The sequence below is a fragment of the Babylonia areolata genome, chromosome 18 (genome assembly GCF_041734735.1).
Source record: "Babylonia areolata isolate BAREFJ2019XMU chromosome 18, ASM4173473v1, whole genome shotgun sequence".
NCBI classification, from domain to species: Eukaryota; Metazoa; Mollusca; class Gastropoda; order Neogastropoda; family Buccinidae; genus Babylonia; species Babylonia areolata.
This window is the reverse complement of record NC_134893.1, coordinates 65,659,836-65,680,529: the sequence shown is the minus strand read 5'-3', so window position 1 is coordinate 65,680,529 and position 20,694 is coordinate 65,659,836. Positions and strand designations below refer to the sequence as shown.

The 20,694-nt window shown below is 38.7% G+C and overlaps 1 protein-coding gene across 2 annotated transcripts; it reads left to right on the top strand.

Annotated features, from left to right (window-relative positions):
- Nucleotides 1–905: 905 nt before the first annotated feature.
- LOC143293015 (uncharacterized) lies at nucleotides 906–18,921 on the top strand. 2 transcript variants are annotated; one of them, XM_076603803.1, is made up of 4 exons: nucleotides 906–941; nucleotides 3,327–3,556; nucleotides 4,484–4,591; nucleotides 5,487–18,921. In XM_076603803.1, the coding sequence occupies exons 2-4, from the start codon at nucleotides 3,446–3,448 to the stop codon at nucleotides 6,513–6,515; spliced, it is 1,248 nt and encodes a 415-aa protein (XP_076459918.1). In that variant the 5' UTR covers nucleotides 906–941; nucleotides 3,327–3,445; the 3' UTR covers nucleotides 6,516–18,921. The 2 variants fall into 2 exon arrangements, with proteins under 2 accessions (XP_076459918.1, XP_076459920.1); XM_076603805.1 differs by lacking the exon at nucleotides 906–941 and adding an exon at nucleotides 2,388–2,406.
- The last annotated feature ends 1,773 nt before the right edge of the window (nucleotides 18,922–20,694 follow it).

Below are 20,694 nucleotides of genomic sequence, written 5' to 3'. Positions count from 1 at the left end.
GTGTTTTGTGTGTGTGTGTGTGTGTGCATGCGCATCAGGCTGGCACCAGATCATATGTTCATCAGTCAGTGCGTTTAGACCGAATAAATTTCGTTGTTGCAATGCCGGATAGGGGCACTATACCTGTTGAAATTGGACGTTATCATGATATTCCATGTGATAAAGGATTTGCCTTTAATCGATGATTATTTTGTCAATAATTGGAGATGGATTTCATTTACTGTGATTTAGTAGAAATTATATATATATATGTCAAGTCTTCTTATTGACGACAGGAAATGGTTCCCCAACGCTTTCTTCATCCTAGATCATGTTATGAATTCTGTAGACTGATGTCTTCAATTAAGATAGAAAACATAACCCAAACAAACCTTTATATAGCTTTCGATATCAATTTTTTTCAAAACTGAGATGGCAAATATCTAGCTGTTAGAGCATATAATAACTAGGTTGCTGCAAATAAAATGATAAATTAACACAGCTTCATAGTAGGAACTGCTTTCGATAGATATACTAACGTTAGAGGTAGTTTTATCGCTTCTTAGAAGTTTTACCATTGTTCAAGTGTGCTTTCAGTTGAACATGTGTACGCGTTTTGATAAAATTACGGAGAACTCGCTACTAGTATACGTGTTGTTAACTGTCCTTTTACCATAGTTGTTTTTCATGTTTATTTTGTTCTGTTCGTCAATCTCTATACCCCACTGAGGGTGAAAGGAAATCGAATCGCCAATATTGCGTGTGTGTGTGTGTGTGTGTGTGTGTGTGCGCACGGCTGTACACATTAGATATTCCCCATGGTGGTGCGTCTAAATTAGGAAACAGCATTGCGTCGTGAATCTCATTTGGGATTTTCCCGATATTGCTAATAAAGCTGACGTCAATCGGGAGCAGACAATCCAGGTTGCCTGGCTGCCATTGCTCATTTCGGCCTTTGACTGGTAAGTCGCTTTGCTCTTGCCTGATGCGTCACTTTGCGCCGTATTCATTAGGAAGTTTAAAGTTTGTTAAATTAATTATTGCTTATCGCTTTATGTTTTGACTGAAATATTTCTATCATAACATGGCCGAGTATTTTTGAGTTATTTTGGCCTGTACTCACGTATCTGTTTTCGTCAGGGAACTATCATGGCGGCCATATTTGGGAAATGCTTTCCTGCATTATGTCCACAACAAAATAACCTCAGTGTTCAACACGTTATGGTTTACCATCATACCTTGGCTTTAAGTCTTTTAAGATTATTGTTTATACTTTTACCATTCGTTCTTTGTTGCCATTTTGATGAAGATCATAGTTTTATTCAGATGCAGCGACTGAAGGTGAAGGCTAGTAAGAGTACGACTTGGTGTGCGATTTCCATGTGCAGATAACCACAAGCTTGACGGAGAGCTTTGAAATAACGCGTTTTGAACATCTTTTCATCATTGTTGTGAACTTTTTAGCTATTTTTTGTGAAGATCCGGAAATTTATTATTGCATTGGTTTGGCAATGGGTTATGATTATAGTTTATAGCTGGTTGAACATTATTCATTCTGTTGTTCGCGCCGTAGAAAAGATTTTGGGAATTCTATTTCTTCTTCAAGCTGAGCAGGCATATTTTATCAGCATGCGTATTTATTTGCTACTTTTCATTGGAAGGATACTGTATTTTCCCTTGATGGTGATTAAAAAACAAAACAAAAAACAAAAAAACAAAAACCAACAACAACAAAAGAAACCTAGCTTAACCAAAATTAAATTAACTATTGTTATTGTTATTATTAGTTTTTTGTGGTGGTGGTTAGTTCAGTAACACTGTGTTATCAGAGATTTTGACTGGCTAAGGTCGGTGGTGAATTGGTCAGCCTTCCACCCGATCCGTCTTGATCTTGGAATCTTAACGTCCTCACGAGAGTCATTAGGTCATATGAAACTGGAAGGCGAAGTGAAATTGGAAGCCATCTCTGATGTGCTCATGTAAAGATAGTTGTAGTTGTTTAGGTATTGTGTAGTCAGTGTTCTGTCAGTTTATAACTCACTTCAGATGAAGGGCCCCATTTGGGGCCATACTGTTTACAACTGTTTCAGAAGTCCCTGATTGTGGCCATAGTTTTGAATTTTTGGAGTGGCACCTAATTTGCTTAATGACGTTAAAAGCTAAGAATATCTTAACTGACCTTTCCACTCTCCACTGTGACCAGTAAATGCAGTGTGTGTTGCTGTGCTCGCGAGCAGGAGAGTTATTTTCGTGGTGACTGGTTCATGTGAACAGTGCGTGTCAGCAATGACGTCTGACCCAGTTTCGTCTCAGTCATGAGGTAGACAACAGAATTAGACAAAGGGGCCCTATCATGGGTATATAATATTCTGAATTCAGTCTGTTTCAAACTCTGTGTGCTTTCCTGGATTCATTTACAAGACGACAGTATGTGCAAATTTTGAACAAAAAATATGGATACTTCCATCATCTCACTGTATGATAGCATAAGGGAGGAAGTTTTGTATTTTGCCCTCAACTAACTCGTTATGTTAGTGATCAGTTTTGAAATTTTCACTTAATCAATTCTAACATTTGTTTTTTAGCGATTTCATTTCTTACCGATACAAGTGAGTCGTCTGACAGTGGGTACTTTTTTTTTTATTTTTTTATTATTTTTTAATGAAACTGTTCCATGCAGCTGCAGTGTAAAGCTGTTACATGATACCATGATGTATCCTATCAGTTGCCTCTGTGGTGTGCTTAATTAATAAATACAGTGAACCCTTCAGTCATTGTGGATTCATGTGGCATGGTTGGCTGGCAGAGTTGCTCCTTGTTTAGGAACTGTATTAATTATGGCTTGCCAGGTGCTGGTAAAAACAGAACACACACAATCTAGTCTTGGCACATGACTTGAACACCAGATCGATTGCATACAAAGAACTACTCCATGAATCCCTGTTTAATTACACATATTTAACCGTCACCCACTAGTGCAGACTCTGGCAGGGGTCTGACATTCCTGCCGCATTTCCCTGTTCATAGGGGTTTCTTTTAGCTGGAATTAACTTGTATTTAAAACAGATTGATTATGATTTCTATTGTTAATTACCCACATTCACCTTTCTGCTCAGGTGTTCGTAGAAAAGCCATCTGACACAGAAGTTGAATGTGTAATGGTTGATAAATATGCATTGTATTTTTCTGTTTCATACAGAGTTTTCAAGAATAATATTACCGTATACAATTTTTAATTAGTAATGATAAGCTGATGGTAACAAAGCAATTCTTCTTCTCCAGTTCTTGTTTCTTCTTCTTATCATATGAATATTATGTTAATGTATACTATGATGGTCATGTTTCAGGCAAAGGAAAGCCTTTTTAAAGTGAAACATCATTTTAAGTGAGATCAAGAGCCTCTGTGGAGCCTCCCAATGTGCAAGGGCTGCTACACATAGCGTGCGACTGTTCTGGCCGAACAAGCATGTTTGGTGACGGCAAGGAGTGCTTACGCTCTTACATCAAAAGTAAGAGAGCCAGCGAAGGCTTGGAGGAAATTCCAGAGGACCTTTTTGCTAAGAAGCCCAGGCATGAGGTAACTGGTGTTTTATACAGGTACTTTCTTTTTCGGTGCCCATGCATGCATGTGTGAATGTGTGTGTTTTCTTCAGTTTAACGTCTATTCACTATAAGTGTTTTTAGACGGAAAGGAGTAAAGTAGTGTATAAAGGAAAGGGAATGCATGTGAATATTAGTGTTAAAAAAAAAAGAGTTCATGTTATGTATCAGAGGAAAAGTATATTATAAGAAAAAGTCTAAAGAGGTTGTGGTGTGTATTGAATGAGTTGTCATGGGAAGGAGAATATGTATATGCATATCAACAAGTATTAACCTACAACAAAGTAAATATAAATAACAGTATTAAATATAATACATCAAAGGAGGATACCAACACTGGAGTTTAAAATTTCTGAAAACATTCGAAGCAATGAATAATCATTCAAAATTTTTTCAGTGGCTAATGAAATATTGGAAGAAAAGTTGTGTGAGTGTGTGTGTGTGTGTGTGCGCGCGCGTGTGTGTGCGCAACCTGTATATCTATATCTATCTATCTTGTATAGGTAGATTTAGAGAGAGAGAGAGAGAGAGAGAGAGAGAGAGGTGCATAATCAAAGTTCATAGGTGAAATTAGGATTAGTGACCAGTGTAACTTTAAATTTTCTGTACAAGTTGTTGTTGATACAGAAAGATTGCATATTGTCTAATGTATTGTTTTGAAGATAAATGATATGTATATATAGTTATCTTTTTATTGCAGAATATGATGGCCTACAACATACTCCATCATTTAAGTAATTTTTTGTGGTGTAAATTTCATTATCAAGGGTATCTGCCACCTTTTTGAGCACAACTTTTTTCACCGAGTTATACATATGTGTGTGTGTGTGTGTGTGCGCGCGCGTGCGCGCATGGATATGTATACACGTATGTGTTACGTATAAACATGTGTCTGTTGATTCAGATGACAGAACACGAAATGAAGTCCATGCTGGAGAGAAGGAAACGCAACAAGGAAGCAGCAGAGAGAAGCAGGAAGAAGAAGAAGGTGGAATTCGAGAAACTGCAGAGCGTAAGAGATTTTCCTGTCTTTATTTGTGTGATATGATACATAAAGCTTACATAAATAAATAAATAAATAAATAATAACATTTATCACTCACTGTTCCATTTCACCTTTTTTTTTTTTTTTCTCAAGGCCTGACTAAGCGTGTTGGGTTACGCTGCTGGTCAGGCATCTGCTTGGCAGATGTGGTGTAGCGTATATGGATTTTTCCGAACGCAGTGACGCCTCCTTGAGCTACTGAAACTGAAACTGAAACTGATATGATACATGCATATATATACATCATTACATGAATATATATAATTTTATGCATTTGATGTTATCATGTACATTTGCTGCTTTGTCTGTTTATCACACCATTAGTCTGTATATATATCATCTGTGTCTTCCTTAGTGACTCTGGTTCAAAATGGAACATTGAGTGATAAATGTTTTGCTACTGTTAAACATGTTGGTGTAAAAATATTTTTTGTTTTGTTTTTGTTGAGAGGAATACTGCCAGGGATATTTTTGACAGGGCTCATGATTTTAGTATTTTTATAGCAGAGTGATCAAGAATTATTTTCTTTTTGTTCCTTCTTTTTTCTTTTTGGGGAAAGGGGAGGGAATCTGTCACACTTTTTCCCCACTCTTGAGTGAAGCGCAGTTAGAAATGATTGCAGCCTGCTCAATATTTTTATTTCTGCAGCAGCTGGCACAGAAAGTTCTTATTTTGTCTGTTTTTCTTTCCTTTTCTATAACTGTCACTTTGTTTGTTTGTTTAAAAGCAGAAAAATAGGTTCCAGTTGGCATGTGTGTGCATGTGTGTGTGTGTGCAACTATGCATGTGATTGCTAAGATAAAAACATTTTTGGAAAATCAAGATAAAGATTTTACATAGAGCATGGTTGTTGTTCTGCAGGAAAATGATCAGCTGAATCAGGAAAAGTGTGAGCTGGTTGCCATGGTGCAGAAGCTCAGAGAGGATGTCTATGGTGCTGTCAAAGAGAATGAACTGCTTCGCAAAACCAATGAGCAGTTGAAGCGCTGGATAGGGAAACGATCGTTTGAATTTGGCCTGACGAAATACATCCCGTCTGATGACCAGAGCAAGGTCTTCCCAGCTGAAGCAGTCTCCACTATCCTGACCAGTGGAAACCCTTTCCTGAATGCATCAGATAATGTTACCGGCACCATCAGCAGAGACAAGGTGACGATGGACCAGGTCCCTCCTAAGCCCAGCAGCCCTCCACGTGAACAGAGAGCTGATCGCCCGCAGCCTTCAGCACGGCCCAAGCTGCAAACCCCTTGGCTTGTTGACTCTGTTGTCAAGGAGACACCGACCCCAGATAAGGTCATCAGCTCATCTCAGCGTTCAGTCCAGCTGTCTGGGATCCAGCCAGTGGTGATGTCCACTCCGCGCACAGTCCAGCTGGGCGAGAACCAGCCGATGGTAGTGACCAGCTCACCTCCGCGCACAGTCCAGCTGGTGGAGAACCCGCCGATGGTAGTGACCAGCTCACCTCAGTGCACAGTCCAGCTGGGCGAGAGTCAGCCGATGGTGGTGAGCAGTGGCCCGCCTGTCGTCTACGTCCCCAAAGACGCCATCATCGTGCGCCAGGACAGCCCGGTGGGGGGTGTGGTGAAGACAGGGACTATGGAACCTCGCGTGGTGGTCAGCCCTAAGCTAGCGGTGGAGCCCCCTGAGATGCTGAAGGCAGACATGCCCAGGGTCAGCGGCAGCAGCAGCGCTGTTCTGCATGGAAGCGCGAAGAACGACCCGCCCGCATCTTCCAACCATGGCAAAGAGACCTGGGCTTCAGAAACCCATGGAGACGACGCCATCGCTGGCATGGACCCTGCCACTGCCACGGCAATCGAGTCTTTGCTGAAGCTGGGTTACAAGATCAAGTTGCCGAATCCAGAAGCTGCCCCTGAGGGACACCAGTAAGCTTAGGCTGCCTCATATGGTCCCATCACTCAGGCCCATAAAGCTCCAGAGATCATCTTTGTCCACATGAATGCAGCTGAGTCTGTCACCAGTGTCTCGGTTGCCCCTGGCAATGGGATGGAGATCCTCAATGGCTGCTTTGCAAAAAAATCTTTGTTACAATTCAGCAGCTCAGTTTTAATGATTCCTTTAACATTTTTTGTTTTGTTTTGCTTTTTGTATTCTGATAGATTTTTTTGTATCTGGCAATTTCTTTCGTGTGTTGTTTGATTTACTTTACATGTAAATTTGGGGGATTTACTGGAGCAGTGCTTTTTCTTCTCTGATGCCACTGGCTTTGGGTTTATTTTTCTCGGAGACGGGATTACGCCCAGGCTTTTGGTGAAGGGCTGAACTAGCATAGTCCAGTAGACTCTTGATTTCCTACCGTCAGGTAACCACACAGCAGAAATCTGAGTAAGTTTATAGTATCAGAAAAAGACAGTTTGACATCATTGTTTTAATGTTACATCAAGAATAGCTGTAAGTAATGCGGTGCTGTTGTCAACATGCTGGACAGGCTTGTTCTGATTCGGAGACGCTTCAGTCAGTGATCCAGTAAGTCGACAGCAACTGCAGTTTGACCCATACATATAGCACTAAATGCTTTTCAGTTGCTTTTCTAAATACTATTCTTCCATAAACCATTGCCAAAACAAAACTGAGATGGTTGTCATATTGAAGTGGTAAAAGTTTTGATGTAACATGGTAGGGTTTACTGGAGCTTTTTCTCTCTCTTGCCACTGACATTGGGGTTTTGTGTTCAGAGATGAATATATGCCATCGTCTTGTGGTGAAGAGAGTAAATAGGTCCAGTTAACTTAAAAATTTTCTGCTGTCATGTATTGATGTAGCTCAAATGTGAATTTGTGTCAAGTAATGAATGCATATGGCACAAGCTGTCTGCTAGATAATCTGCTTCTGTCTGAGTGGTTTCTGGAGCTTTAGTTTTTTCGTCTCTTGCCATGAGCTTTGGTTTCATGTTCATCCAGAAATGGATGGCAGACCCATGGCTTTTGGTTGGAGCAAAACCTTATGAGGTCCAGTAAACTGATTTTCTGCTGCTTCTCAAGATGAAATAGATTTCTGTGGTTTCCAGAAATGTCAGATCATTGCACCTGTAATTTTGTTTTGTTTTTTGTTACGTTCAGTTTGACTGTTGCATGATGGTCATAATCATGATAATGAGACAGGTGCATTGTATTCTAGGATAGCGCTTCTGTCACAGCTAGTTTTACAAAACAGGATCAAGACTATCAGGCTGAGAATGTTACAGCAAGCAAGCTTAGCTGATGACTACATGTTGGATAGATCTGTTACATGTTCTGATCCTGAGAGATTTCAACCAGTTGAGAAGACTTGAATTTAAGGACAGCAGTAGGTTGGGCACTGTGGAGAGACAGAACTCTATACACAAACCAATCTTTTCTCAACCACTCATATCCTTTGTAGCAGATGTGGGTTCACTTGATGAAGTTCTCCTTTTTTTTTCTCACTCTCTCTTGACAGCAGTATTGGATCTTCAGAGATGGAGTCATTCCATAGCTGTTCATTTGGGAGAAATACCAACAAACTACAGATGCTTTTCACCAATAAAAGGATTTGCTTTTCTGTCAGATAAACAGCGTGCTTTAACAGTCTTGGCTTCTCTCAAGGCAGTTTTGAGAAATCCTGGAGGCAAAACTGATAGTCTACTATTTTGTAAAACTAGCTGTGACAGAAGTGTTATTCTGAGGTTGCAGCGCACCTGTGTCATTGTCATGACTATGACTTTATCATTCAAAAGCCACAGCTGTCCTTCCTGAAGTTGATTTGAAAAAATCAAATTAATTTTTGAGTGCTGTCATGATCACAATATTAGTACATATGTGGCAGAACGCTAACCACACAGTCCTGTATTTTTTTTAAGACAGCACTAAATGAACATTATTGGTGCGTGAATGTGACAACATTTATAAGTTGTTATCAGCTGATAGTGTCAACATTATACACAGGATATATGATGTTACACTGGAGGATTTGCGTGTTCTCTGCTTTATCAGTTTATGTGACTGGTTTTGGTTTTCGGAGACAGAAACGTTCTGTCTTACCTGGTGACGAGCAAAATCAGAGAAGGAGCAGCAAATCATATGATGGTCATATGTCAGATGATCATTCAGCAGCAGTTCAAACAATAGCATGTATAAATTACAGATGATTCATGTTGTCAGTGTTACCACACATGGAGTGTACTTAATGATGCAGTCACTATTGAATTAGTTAACATAGGATCAACCTATTTGGATTTCAGGAAGTTCTGTTCAATAGACATCCAGCAAGTTGAACTGTGAGTGTTGTTTTACTCTAATACATTTGTAGTGGTTCTACATCAGACATGCCCAGGTTTTATCTGCACCAGATAAGCCACCTTTGTCCTTTCCTGTTCCAGAAGTAGCAAGAGTGTCATGTAAATGTGACAGAATAAATGTGTAACTTTACTTATCATGTAAATGTGACAAAATGAATGTATATCAAGGGATAAGATAATGTCTGGGGTTTACTGCGGCTCTAATTCAGACTCACTGCCAGTGCCATTTGTTCTGCCAGAGATGGTAGAATCTCCTGGATGGTGGTCAGAGAGCAGTTGTGGAGTTGGTCTGGTGAACCTGGTCTTTGTTTCCCAACTAAATAAGAGCACTATAGCAGTCTGAATAGGACTTCATAAGGTCAGATTTCCATTACCTGCGTAAACGGGTTTTCTTGGTCTCTTTCAGTGGTCTTCGTTCATTTGCTGGTGACAGTATGAACAACTTCTGACTGCGAAAGAAGTACCGAGCAAAAAATAATTGACAAAAATGACAAATTTTTCTGTGACATTTACACATTTAAGCAAAATATGTTAACTGTTTTTCTTGGCCTCTTTCAGTGGTCTTGGTTGGTTTGCTGGCGACAGTGTGTGACAACTTCTGACTGCTAAAGAAGAACCGAGCAAAACATGTTGACAAAATTTTCTGTGATGTTTAGGCAAAACATGTAAACCTTGGTCTTTTTTAGTGGTCTTGGTTGGTTCTCTGGAAACAGTATGTACAACTTGACTGCTAAAGAAGAACTGATCAAAACACATCAAGAAAATTTTCTGTGACGTTTAGGCAAAATATATAAACTGTTTTTCTGGGTCTCTTTCAGTGGTCTTGGTTGGTTTGCTGGTGACAGTTTGTACAACTTCTGACTGCTAAAGAAGAACCCAGCAAAACATGTTGACAAAAATGACAACAGTGTCTTTGACATTTAGACAAAACATGTAATCTATTCTTCTTGGTCTCTTTCAGTGGTCTTCGTTGGTTTGCTGGCGACAGTATGTACAACTTCTGACTGCAAAAGAAGAATTGAGCAAAACATGTTGACAAAAATGACAAAATCTTCTGTGATGTTTAGGTAAAACATGTAAACCTTTTTCTTGGTCTCTTTCGGTGGTCTTGGTTGGTTCGCTGGTGACAGTATGAACAACTTCTGACTGCTAAAGAAGAACCAAGCAAAACATCAACAAAACTTTCTTTGACATTTAGGCAAACTGTGTTAACTGTTTTCTTGGTTTCTTTCAGTGGTCTTGGTTGGTTTGCTGGCGACAGTTTTTACAACTTCTGACTGCTAAAGAAGAACCAAGCAAAACATGTTGACAAAGTCATCTGTGACGTTTAGGCCAAACATGTAAATTTTTTTTCTTGATTTCTTCCAGTGGTCTTGGTTGGTTTGCTGGCGACAGTATGAGCATCTTCTGACTGCTTAAGAACCAATCAAAACATGTCGACAAAATTTTCTCTTACATTTAAGCAAAATATATAAACTATTTTTCTTGGTCTCTTTCAGTGGTCTTGGTTGGTTCGCTGGTGACAGTATGAACAACTTCTGACTGCTAAAGAAGAACCAAGCAAAACATCAACAAAACTTTCTTTGACATTTAGGCAAACTGTGTTATCTGTTTTCTTGGTTTCTTTCAGTGGTCTTGGTTGGTTTGCTGGCGACAGTTTTTACAACTTATGACTGCTAAAGAAGAACCAAGCAAAACATGTTGACAAAGTCATCTGTGACGTTTAGGCCAAACATGTAAATCTTTTTTCTTGATTTCTTCCAGTGGTCTTGGTTGGTTTGCTGGCGACAGTATGAACATCTTCTGACTGCTTAAGAACCAATCAAAACATGTCAACAAAATTTTCTTTGACATTTAAGCAAACTGTGTTAACTGTTTTTCTTGGTCTCTTGAGTGGTCTTGGTTGGTTTGCTGGCGACAGTTTTTACAACTTCTGACTGCTAAAGAACCAAGCAAAACATGTTGACAAAAATGTTTGTGATGTTTAGGTAAAACATGTAAGACTTTTCTTTTTTTGGGTCTCTTTCAGTGGTCTTGGTTAGTTTGCTGGCAACAGTATGAACAACTTCTGACTGCTAAAGAAGAACAGAATAAAACATATCGACAAAATTTTCTGTTACATTTAAGCAAAATATATAAACTGTTTTTCTTGGTCTCTTTCAGTGGTCTTGGTTGGTTTGCTGGCAACAGTATGTACAACTTCTGACTGCTAAAGGAGAATTGAGCAAAACATGTTGATAAAAATGACAAAATCTTCTGTGACGTTTAGGTAAAACATGTAAACCTTTTTTCTTGGTCTCTTATGGTGGTCTTGGTTGGTTCACTGGTGACAGTATGAACAACTTCTGACTGATAAAGAAGAACCAAGCAAAACATCAACAAAACTTTCTTTGACATTTAGGCAAACTGTGTTAACTGTTTTCTTGGTTTCTTTCAGTGGTCTTGGTTGGTTTGCTGGCGACAGTTTTTACAACTTCTGACTGCTAAAGAAGAACCCAGCAAAACATGTTGACAAAGTCATCTGTGACGTTTAGGCCAAACATGTAAATCTTTTTTCTTGATTTCTTCCAGTGGTCTTGGTTGGTTTGCTGGCGACAGTATGAACATCTTCTGACTGCTTAAGAACCAATCAAAACATGTCGACAAAATTTTCTTTGACATTTAAGCAAACTGTGTTAACTGTTTTTCTTGGTCTCTTGAGTGGTCTTGGTTGGTTTGCTGGTGACAGTTTTTACAACTTCTGACTGCTAAAGAACCAAGCAAAACATGTTGACAAAAATGTTTGTGATGTTTAGGTAAAACATGTAAGACTTTTTTTTTTTTGGGTCTCTTTCAGTGGTCTTGGTTAGTTTGCTGGCAACAGTATGAACAACTTCTGACTGCTAAAGAAGAACAGATTAAAACATGTCGACAAAATTTTCTTTTACATTTAAGCAAAATATATAAACTATTTTTCTTGGTCTCTTTCAGTGGTCTTGGTTGGTTTGCTGGCAACAGTATGTACAACTTCTGACTGCTAAAGGAGAATTGAGCAAAACATGTTGATAAAAATGACAAAATCTTCTGTGATGTTTAGGTAAAACATGTAAACCTTTTTCTTGGTCTCTTTCGGTGGTCTTGGTTGGTTCGCTGGCAACACTATGAACAACTTCTGACTGCTAAAGAAGAACCAAGCAAAACATCAACAAAACTTTCTTTGACATTTAGGCAAACTGTGTTAACTGTTTTCTTGGTTTCTTTCAGTGGTCTTGGTTGGTTTGCTGGCGACAGTTTTTACAACTTCTGACTGCTAAAGAAGAACCAAGCAAAACATGTTGACAAAATCATCTATGACATTTAGGCAAGACATGTAAATCTTTTTTTTTCTTGATTTCTTCCAGTGGTCTTGGTTTGCTGGCGACAATATGTACAACTTCTGACTGCTTAAGAACCGATCAAAAATGTTGACAAAATTTTCTTTTACATTTAAGCAAAATACGTCAACTGTTTTTACTTGGTCTCTTCAGTGGTCTTGGTTGGTTTGCTGGCGACAGTTTTTACAACTTCTGACTGCTAAAGAACCAAGCAAAACATGTTGACAAAAATGACAAAATCTTCTGTGACGTCAAGGCAAAATTGTGTAAACTGTTTTCCTTGGTCTCTTTCAGTGGTCTTGGTTGGTTTGCTGGCGACAGTATGAACAATTTGATTGGTAAAGAAGAACAGATGAAAACATATCGACAAAATTTTCTTTGACATTTAAGCAAAATAAGTAAACTTTTTTCTTGGTCTCTTTCAGCGGTCATGGTTGGTTTGCTGGCAACAGTATGTACAGCTTCTGTTTGCTAAAGAAGAACCGAGGAAAATATGTTGACAAAATTTTCTGTGAGATTTTGGCAAAACATTTAAACCTTTTTTTTTTTGTTGGTCACGAAGGACTGATCAAAACTCATCAACAAAATTTTCTGTGACGTTGGGGCAAAATATGTAAACCGTTTTCTTGGTCTCTTTCAGTGGTCTTGGTTGGTTTGCTGGCAACAGTGTGTACAACTTCTGACTGCTAAAGAACTGATAAAACCATATTGACAAAATTTTCTGTGATGTTTAGGCAAAATATGTAATCTGTTTTCTTGGTCTTTTTCAGTGGTCTTGGTTGGTTTGCTGGCAACAGTTTGTACAACTTCTGACTGCTAAAGAAGAACTCAGCAAAACATGTTGACAAAAATGACAACATTGTCTTTGACATTTAGACAAAACATGTAATCTGTACTTCTTGGGCTCTTTCAGTGGTCTTGGTTGGTTTGCTGGCAACAGCATGTACAACTTCTGACTTGCCTTTACAGGGAACAGAAATATTACTGTACAGTGAGGAATGACCAGCTTCTTTTTCATGCTTGTCACCGCAGTTAAATTCTTAAGCCCATTTTGGTGATCATTCTATGTGTCTGTCACAGCAAGGCAAAGAATTGCTTTTTACCATTCATGGTGCTGATGTCATCTTCAGGAGATAGCTTGACATCCTGCCAGATTTTGTTGTCAGCTCGGGGACAGTACTGTGACACTCACAGGTGCTTTATCAGGGAAGTCAGAAAAGCCCATGACAATTATGATGATATCCTTGAGGCTATAAATGTGCAGTACATGACAAGGAAGTAAACCCTGTGATAATATCTAGTAAGATTAGAGGGAAACAAACAGTGGCTTTGGATGAAATAGCGATGGCACTATTTTTGCATAATACCAGAAGTATGAGATGAGTGCATCAGAAATGATAGAACTAACTTGTATTAAAAAAAAAAAAAGTGGATTGATTTTTATGTGGTTGTTAGAAGAAATCAGAAAAAAAGTGATTTTTTTTCATGGTAATAATAATACATGGTCCAGTTGTGGTTCATACTGTCCATAGGCAGGGACCAAGAGGGTGTCATCAGTAATCTGTTAGAAATATTATTGGCTCATGCCAGACTAGAGAAACATGTTTCACAGCTCATGTATAGGGCCAAGTTGTAGTAATTTTCTGTCTTTATTTTTAATCTTTATTTTTCTTTTCTTTTCCTTTTTTTTTATATTTAAATGATCATGTTCATATCTTTGTTTCACTCTTACCTGATCATAGCATCACTGAGGTCAGTGTTACTGGTTTAACAGTTTTCTGCACTTGTGAGGAGAGTGTCACGATAGAAATATTGTGTGCGGCTGCAAGTGCTGAGGAGACGTTGGGCCTGTTTGTTCTGTCCTTCACCCTGTCATTCTTTTTTTTTTTTTTTCTTTCACTCATTCATTTATTCATTTTATTCAAATGCAGAATAGTCACCGAATCAGTGATGAAGGCTTATTAGATAACCTCACATGGTAGAAGGTGACATGGCAGCAATACTGTGCCCCTCTACCTGGTTGGGAAAATATATGTTTTTTTTGATTGCATTAACAACCCCCCCCCCCACCCCCCCCCCCCATGCCCTCCCAAAACAATGATTATATGGGTCTAGTTCTTCCATCCATCCATCCATCCATCTGTCTGTTTACTAGGAGTTTAAATGGCACTATGAGGGGTTAACATTTAAAAGAAATATTTGTTTTTTGTTTTTGGTTTTATTTCTTAATTTACAACCAATATTTTGCAAGGCACATATTCATCTATTTGACAATACCAATCCATCAGTTTTTAGATGCATGCTTTAAGATAGCAATATTATTATATTATTGTATTTTTTTTCCCTTTCTTATTTATAATAGGTGTTTTGTTAAAAGCACGTTGAGCCACAGGGTAGGCACTATACAAATGTAAATTATTATTATTATTATTTATTAATTGTACAGATGGATAGATAGTTGTGGGATTCAGTCCCAGTGTGAAAGAAAGGAGAAAGAGGGGATCCGCCAAGATGTAACCAGGACTGAGGCAGCATTGACTGATGTGGAAACATTTCTGATCTGTCACGGTCGGTTCCTTGGCTTGGCACCCTCGGCACTAGAGGAAACTTATCTATACATGATTTAAATGGCGTCACAAAAAAGGGGGAAGAAACCTGAGGAGGGGGAATTTTGTTTAATGTCTCACATCACACACAGATGAATAAACAATGTTAGAAAATAGTTAAACAAAATTCAATGTCTCACATCACACACAGATGAATAAACAATGTTAGAAAATAGTTAAACAAGTATATATATATATATATCGTGTCCGACTATGACCATCAGAAAAGCAGAGGAGACAACTGCTGTTCCGACTATTTGGGCTAGAATTTTATTATAGTGGAGACTGTCTTGCCCAGGTACATCCCCACTCTCTCGGCCAAGAGGGTTTTAGGACAGTCGGCGTTGGGATGGTTCCCAAAGGCCAAGTAGCCTACAAGGCTGCAGCACTAAGAGCCAGTGCAATTTTGCCTCCTAGTATGAGAGTCATAATCCTTCACAAAAGACTAAGCTGTAAATGGTTTCCCATTGACTGGAGAAACCACTGATAATACAGCTCTCTCTTTGCTGTTGGCCCAAACGTAAACTTCTGTCAATCTGTGATATAAGCTGAGTGTTGGGCCGTAGTTAAACAAGTAATGAAAGTATAATAAGCAGTTTCTCTGCAAAAGGTGACTTTTGTCAACATGGAGGGGTCATATTAGAAGGACCATTTTTCACATTATAACAAAGTTCGACAGCTGCAGCCAGTTTCTCGCCAAAAGAACAATGACTAACCTTTGCCCCCTGACTCGGTTTGAAGTGAACAAGTCCATTGTGTTGTTTTGACATGAAACCATGAACACAGAAACTTGGTGCTGAAAGAGTTGAACAAATATTAAAAGTAGCCAAATAGTTAAACAAGTAATGAAAGAATAACTAAACAAATATTATATAAGTTAATAGTTAAACAAGTAATGAAAGAATAACTAAACAAATATTACAGGCAAGTCCATAAATTGAGAAAAATCAGCACTGTTTAGAGAAACGTTAAGAGAAAGAGGGAGAAAAGTGGCTTGTGTGGCTGATTTATGGATAGATGTAAGAGTAGGTCCCAAAGTTAAGTATGAAGGAAAAGCAACTTAGCATGGAGTCTGGACAGCACCAGTGTCAGCTAATGTGAAAGCATGGCTGGCCTGTCACTGTTGCTCCGTGGTTTGGTCATGCTTGTGCAGAATTAGAGAAAACCTGTTCGTAATAAATTAATTATATCAATGACACCACAAGGAAAAACGTTCAAAGTTCTTGTTGTTTTGTTGTATGTCTGATTAAGGATTAAATAAACTAATACATATCAGACAGGAAGTGCATTTTTTGCAAACAGCATTCAGCAGTGTAAATAACGGAATAACTTTGTAGTCTCAGTAAGAGGAATTGACACATTTATACAACTGTACATTTGAGCAAAGTGTTTAATGACACAGGGGTGTAAATAGATGCAGTTTTGTGCATCAGCTGTACCCATTTTCACCAGAGGGCAGTGATATTGTTGGTGGTGACACTGGGATTCATTGACTGGAGGCCAAATTTGGTTTCACTTTTTTTTTTCTTGTGGTGTCTCTATAAACCGTTAAAGTAAGTGTGTCAGTGATGAGCACACACACACACACACACACACACACACACACATAACACACAAAAATGTATGTGTGTATGATTCATGAAAAAAATCAGTGGATTGTATTTTTTAATTTTTTTATTGCTAGTTTGCCTGTATGCAGGGTAGGGCTTCAGAGTTGTGGTTCAGCCCTCCGGCTCCATGTTATCTGGTGCTTAATGTGAGCTTGCTTGTTTGGTTTTACTGTTTCAAACAAGGAACTGAAAAACAAAAACAAAAAACAAATGAAGCAGATTTATCCCGCACTATCAAACCTGTTTGGTTCTGACAGTGGAAAGGTGTGCTGTCCATTTTGGGCCAACAACTTGACTCTTTAAGAGTTTTACCTGTGGTCAAGTATGGGTTAAATTTTTTTAAGAGAGCGAAGAAGGAAATGTAGTTTGTGTAAAAGACATAGGTGGATGCGAAATTGTAGACAGTGATGATACTGAAGAGGAATGGCTTCATCACAGGATTCAGGCAAAGCCAGTGGCAGCCTGGACAGAAACCTGTCTGTTCTGTGATGTTCTGTTCCTTGCTTTGAAGCTGTGTGACAGAGGGGGTTGGGGTGGGGGTCGGATAGAGGTGCGTGGCAGAATTAATCAGCAGTTTGATATGCGGAGTCTTGATCACTTGCAGTTATGTACATATTTTTCCTCGTTTGTGACATTTTCTTTTTTAAGTCAGAAATTATCAGTGGTTGTTTTGTCACGGCACATATTATTATTGGCCATGCCTGAGAGCGAAATACCTGCAGGTAGAGAGGTGTTTGAGAGGACAGGGGGTGTGGGGGTGGGGCTGCAGTGGCTTTCTGCCATTTCATTCCTTCACTCCCATTTGTCAGCAATGACACACACAGTGACGGCAAGGTTTCGACACAAAGCAAACCCTGTCCATGATCTCCTCTCTCTCTGTGTGTCTCTTTCTATTACGTGTCTTATGACTAGATTGACTGGCATGGTGTAGCATGTAGACTGTTATTACGCAGGTTCTCTGCAGTGTACGGTTTCTGGTCTTGTTAAAATGGCCTGTGTCGTGTGTTGCCAGTTTTCACGGCTTCAGCTTGCTGTTATTGTGGCATTGTGCTCCAGTGCGCTGTTTCATGGGTGACTAGAAGGTTGTGGTGTAATGCATACATCGCTTGCTGTATTACTCACACAGTAAATAACAGAAATTGACACCCCGGATCTTGAAGGAGGTGCGATCATATTTATTTTTAACCTGTTTAGTGACAATGGAACCACTGTCTGAGCGTGACAAGCTGATCAAAGGAAGTGAATGGTGATAGCCTTGAGTCAGAAATGACTAGATGAGGTTATCAGTCCTGCTGTGAAACAGATCCCCCACCCACCCCAACCTCCCGCTAAAAAAAAAAAAAAGAAAAGAAAAAGAAAGAAAGAAAAAGAAGACTGGAATGATTAGAACAGAACAAGAAAAGATTCACCATATTTTGACCAGCACTTTTTCATACATAGTAAGATTAAACAGTATAGTGGATTTATAGTTAGTTTGTTAAAAGGTTATGGTTTTGCCGTTGACTTTTGTTGGACAACTTCTGTTGCTGCACAAATTTTGTTGTACAAACTGCCGCTGCACACCCCCCCCCCCCACCCCCCAACCAAGGAATGCTGTTTTGGCCAACACTGTTGTAACGTTAAGTTTGTTCATTTTGATTTTAGCTGTTAATGTACGTGAGACAGCATATGATTGTATGCTCTAGCACACGTGTGTCATTCCAAAAAACGCACACTCCCTGATAGTGCAATAGACAGTCTATGGTTAATGGGAGTTAATATCTGTTGTGGATATGCGCTTTTTTGTTTTGTCTCCCCTGAATATGAAAGAGCATCTGGAATTCTGGGCGCTTGTTGTCAAAATGATATATATATATGACAAAAAAGAAAAGAAAATGAGAAGTATCTTTAGATGGTTCATTTTAATTTTATGCCTTGTAATATATATATATATATATTTTTTTTTTTAATCTGGCATTCGTGACCAAGCCTTCAATGTAAAAATTTTTGATGAATGAAAGTTTACTGCAGGTGAGGATGAAAGAATTTTAACTCACTCAGTACGGCCAGTCCTCTCTTCTCCTCTACACAGACCCCTCGGATGTCCAGTGGGTGTCTGAATGACCCAACCTTTAGCTTCCGTTGTCAGAATTGTGGTATTCTTTGTCAACATTCACGTCTTCAGTATAAGAGCCTTCCGCTTGAAATATTTTGATGATGGTAATTGGGGTGAAACGCTGTTAACGTCGTCTCTTTCGCCATTCGTATGGAGAGAGTTAAAAACAGGAAAAAAAAGGACTTATCACTGAACAAAAAAATATGAGAAAATGTTGTACACTCTCTCTCTCTCTCTCTCTCTCTCTCTCTCTCTCACACACACACACAGATAAAAGAAAAAAGAAGTAGAAATTTACGTTGAACAAAACATGTGAGAAAAGGTCACACACACACACACACACACACACACACACATTACAACTTAATTTTGTGAAAGAAAAATGTAATGAATTGTTTTCTTTTTGTGTGCATCATTTAAAATATGGAATGTACATAAGATAATCATTTAGTGAAAAAAAAAAAAAAAAAAATAATTTTTCTTCAAATAACCATGCCATTTTTTTTCTTTAAAAATACACATTGCATAGTGATCAGCTGTTTCTTATGATGCATGCAAAAACACGTATGTATATATTCTTCAGGAAATCATGTTTCTTTAAATAACCAAGTACTCCTTTTTTTTTCTCTGCATATGATATAAACCTTTTGTTATTACTATACCTACTCATATTCTTATTCCCTTTTTTCTGCCCCCCACCCCACCCCTCTTCCTTTTTCTTGCACTTTGCTTTCTTGTGTCCAGCTGGCTTTCTGAAAAATATTACAGTGGTGTTTTTACTGTCATGTCAATGTTAATTTTTTTTTCTTCTTCTATCTTTTTGCTAGTGTGTTGCCCTTGTCAGTGTTATTATCTGTGCTTCCATTTGCAGTCAAGGCAAAGTGTGTTATGTTTGCAACTTGTTATAAGATAATATGGTGTGATATACTGTGCTATCTTGAACTAGCATAGATATCAGTTTGCACCAGTTTGACATGGTAAATATATTTAACCTAACAGGGAGTATATCCTGCAACATTTCCCATATTGCTATCGTTCTTGATGTGCATACTTTACAAAGTGATTGTTTGAAAAAAAAAAAGTTAGGTTTTTTTTTCCTTCTCAGTTAAGTTGCAGATGACATGTTTAATAAACACACCTGCGCGTCCACGTATGAAATTCACCTGTACATCTTATGATTATGGTAACATGATGTCTGATGTTTTCAAGTTGTATCAGCGATGGTACATGGATGGTGAGATATATGGACAGTGTACTGTGTGATGAATACTTTTCTGTCCCCCCCCCCTTTTTTTTTCATTTCTCTGTGTTTTTGTTGCTTTGTTGTTGGTCAGATTAACTCCGTTAGTTGGTGTTTCTGAGGCTTCAGTTTGCTTAAATAAATACAATTTGTAGTCATTGCAAATGGTGTTTATTTGTTGTTGTTTTTTTCTTTTCTAGTTGACCTTTTTCTACACGTTTCTGTCTTCTGTTTATGCTGTAGATTATACTTTAAAAACAACAAGAACGAAAACAAGACACAACCAAAAACAACCCCCCCCCCCTTCTTTCTCTCTTACCCCCCCCCCCAACACATAACACACACACACACACACCACACAGACCCCCCTCCCTTCCTCCCCCCCACCCCCCCACACACAGACAGACAGACACACACACACACACGCACACACACACAGACAAACGCACAATTTGTACAATTCACTATTATAATTTATGAATGTATGTGAGTATACACATGCTTGAGCGAATGAATGGGTGCATAATGTGCATTTACACAAAGTTTTCATTCCAATATGGCTTGGATCCTAATTCGTGATTACAAAGACAGTATTTTCACATCAATACTTTATCTGTGGAACGGTGCATGACTTACAGAAATGTTATTACAAACTCTTACACTCTGACCTTTCTGAATGGTTGTCATGGTGCACTCCTCATGCACACGTGCATATGCACACACACACACACACACACACACATACTTTTCACACTCATTCTCCACATACACACATGCTATATTCACACACGCACACACACACACACGCACACACTTTTCACACTCATTCTCCACATACACACATGCTATATTCACACACACACACACACACAGAGACACTTTTCACACT

Bases quoted from the DNA above. Each gene is read 5' to 3' on its own strand.
- LOC143293015 (XM_076603803.1), top strand. From the start codon at position 3,446: ATGTTTGGTGACGGCAAGGAGTGCTTACGCTCTTACATCAAAAGTAAG. The intron at 3,557-4,483 runs GTAACTGGTGTT...CTGTTGATTCAG, and splicing joins CTAAGAAGCCCAGGCATGAG to ATGACAGAACACGAAATGAA. The intron at 4,592-5,486 runs GTAAGAGATTTT...GTTGTTCTGCAG, and splicing joins AATTCGAGAAACTGCAGAGC to GAAAATGATCAGCTGAATCA.